General features: G+C 35.2%; 1 protein-coding gene across 1 annotated transcript in view; it reads left to right on the top strand.

Moving 5' to 3' along the window:
* Positions 1–887, top strand: part of loxl2a (lysyl oxidase-like 2a) — a 43,249-nt gene that overhangs the window by 38,365 nt on the left and 3,997 nt on the right. The window contains exon 13 of the mRNA XM_024262854.2: positions 214–325. Within this exon, the coding sequence (XP_024118622.1) occupies positions 214–325 (112 nt within the window). The remainder of the gene's footprint in view (positions 1–213; positions 326–887) is intronic.

The raw sequence follows: 887 nt of genomic DNA, 5'->3' as shown, positions 1-887 counted from the left end.
ATATAAATAAGTGCAAGATAACATCGGGCCATTAATAACAATAAAATCAAATGATCTGGAGGGCCTTGACTGTCCTGAGTCCATGTTTCTATGGCGACCACTGTCACCAATGAGAAGTGAGGTTGTTCAAGTCCAGTTTTCTTAAACAGTCAAAGGTTTTTTTTTACCAAAGGAGAATATAAAGGTATTGATTGTCTTTCTTTCTTTCCTCAGGTTGTAATTAACCCGAACTATGAGGTGGCAGAATCTGATTACACCAACAACGTCATGAAATGCCAAACGCGATACGATGGACATCGGATATGGACGTACAACTGTCATATAGGTGAGACTTTCAAAATAAAACCTGCTGCTTTTCATGATTATGTTAAAAAGTTACAGTTTTAGAGATTAACATTGACATTCTGCTAGCTTTTTGGACTATTTTGAAGTTTAGCTTCTATTTCAGCAACATGCCAGCTGTTTTGGCTAATTTAGACTTTTATTTTTTAAGGTTTTTCTAGGTTGTTTTGGAATTAGGCAAAAATTGACATGCTAACTATTTAGGCTCATTTAGACTTGTTTTCAGTTTTTTAGGATATTTTGAAGCTTAACTATTTTTTCAGCTACATGGTAGCTGTTTTGGATAACTTAAGTTTTTTTTAGGCCAAATTGCCATTTAGCTAATATTTTAGCTGCTATCAGCTTCAGCATTTTTAGTTATCAGTTTCAGTATCTTCAGCAGCCACATTCAGCTTACAGCATTCAAACTGTTAAAAAGTTCATTTTAAAGATTTAAAATGTAGTTTCAGTGTGTTCAGTGAATGTTTATCCTGTTCGATCGTGACCTCAGGCGTGTTTTGGCCCTCTGTGTGATTGAGTTTGGCACTCCTGGTTTATCAGTTTTG

The sequence above is a fragment of the Oryzias melastigma genome, linkage group LG5, assembly GCF_002922805.2.
Source record: "Oryzias melastigma strain HK-1 linkage group LG5, ASM292280v2, whole genome shotgun sequence".
Classification (NCBI taxonomy): domain Eukaryota; kingdom Metazoa; phylum Chordata; class Actinopteri; order Beloniformes; family Adrianichthyidae; genus Oryzias; species Oryzias melastigma.
Note: the sequence above shows the minus strand (reverse complement) of the source record. Positions and strands in the feature narration are given on the sequence as shown.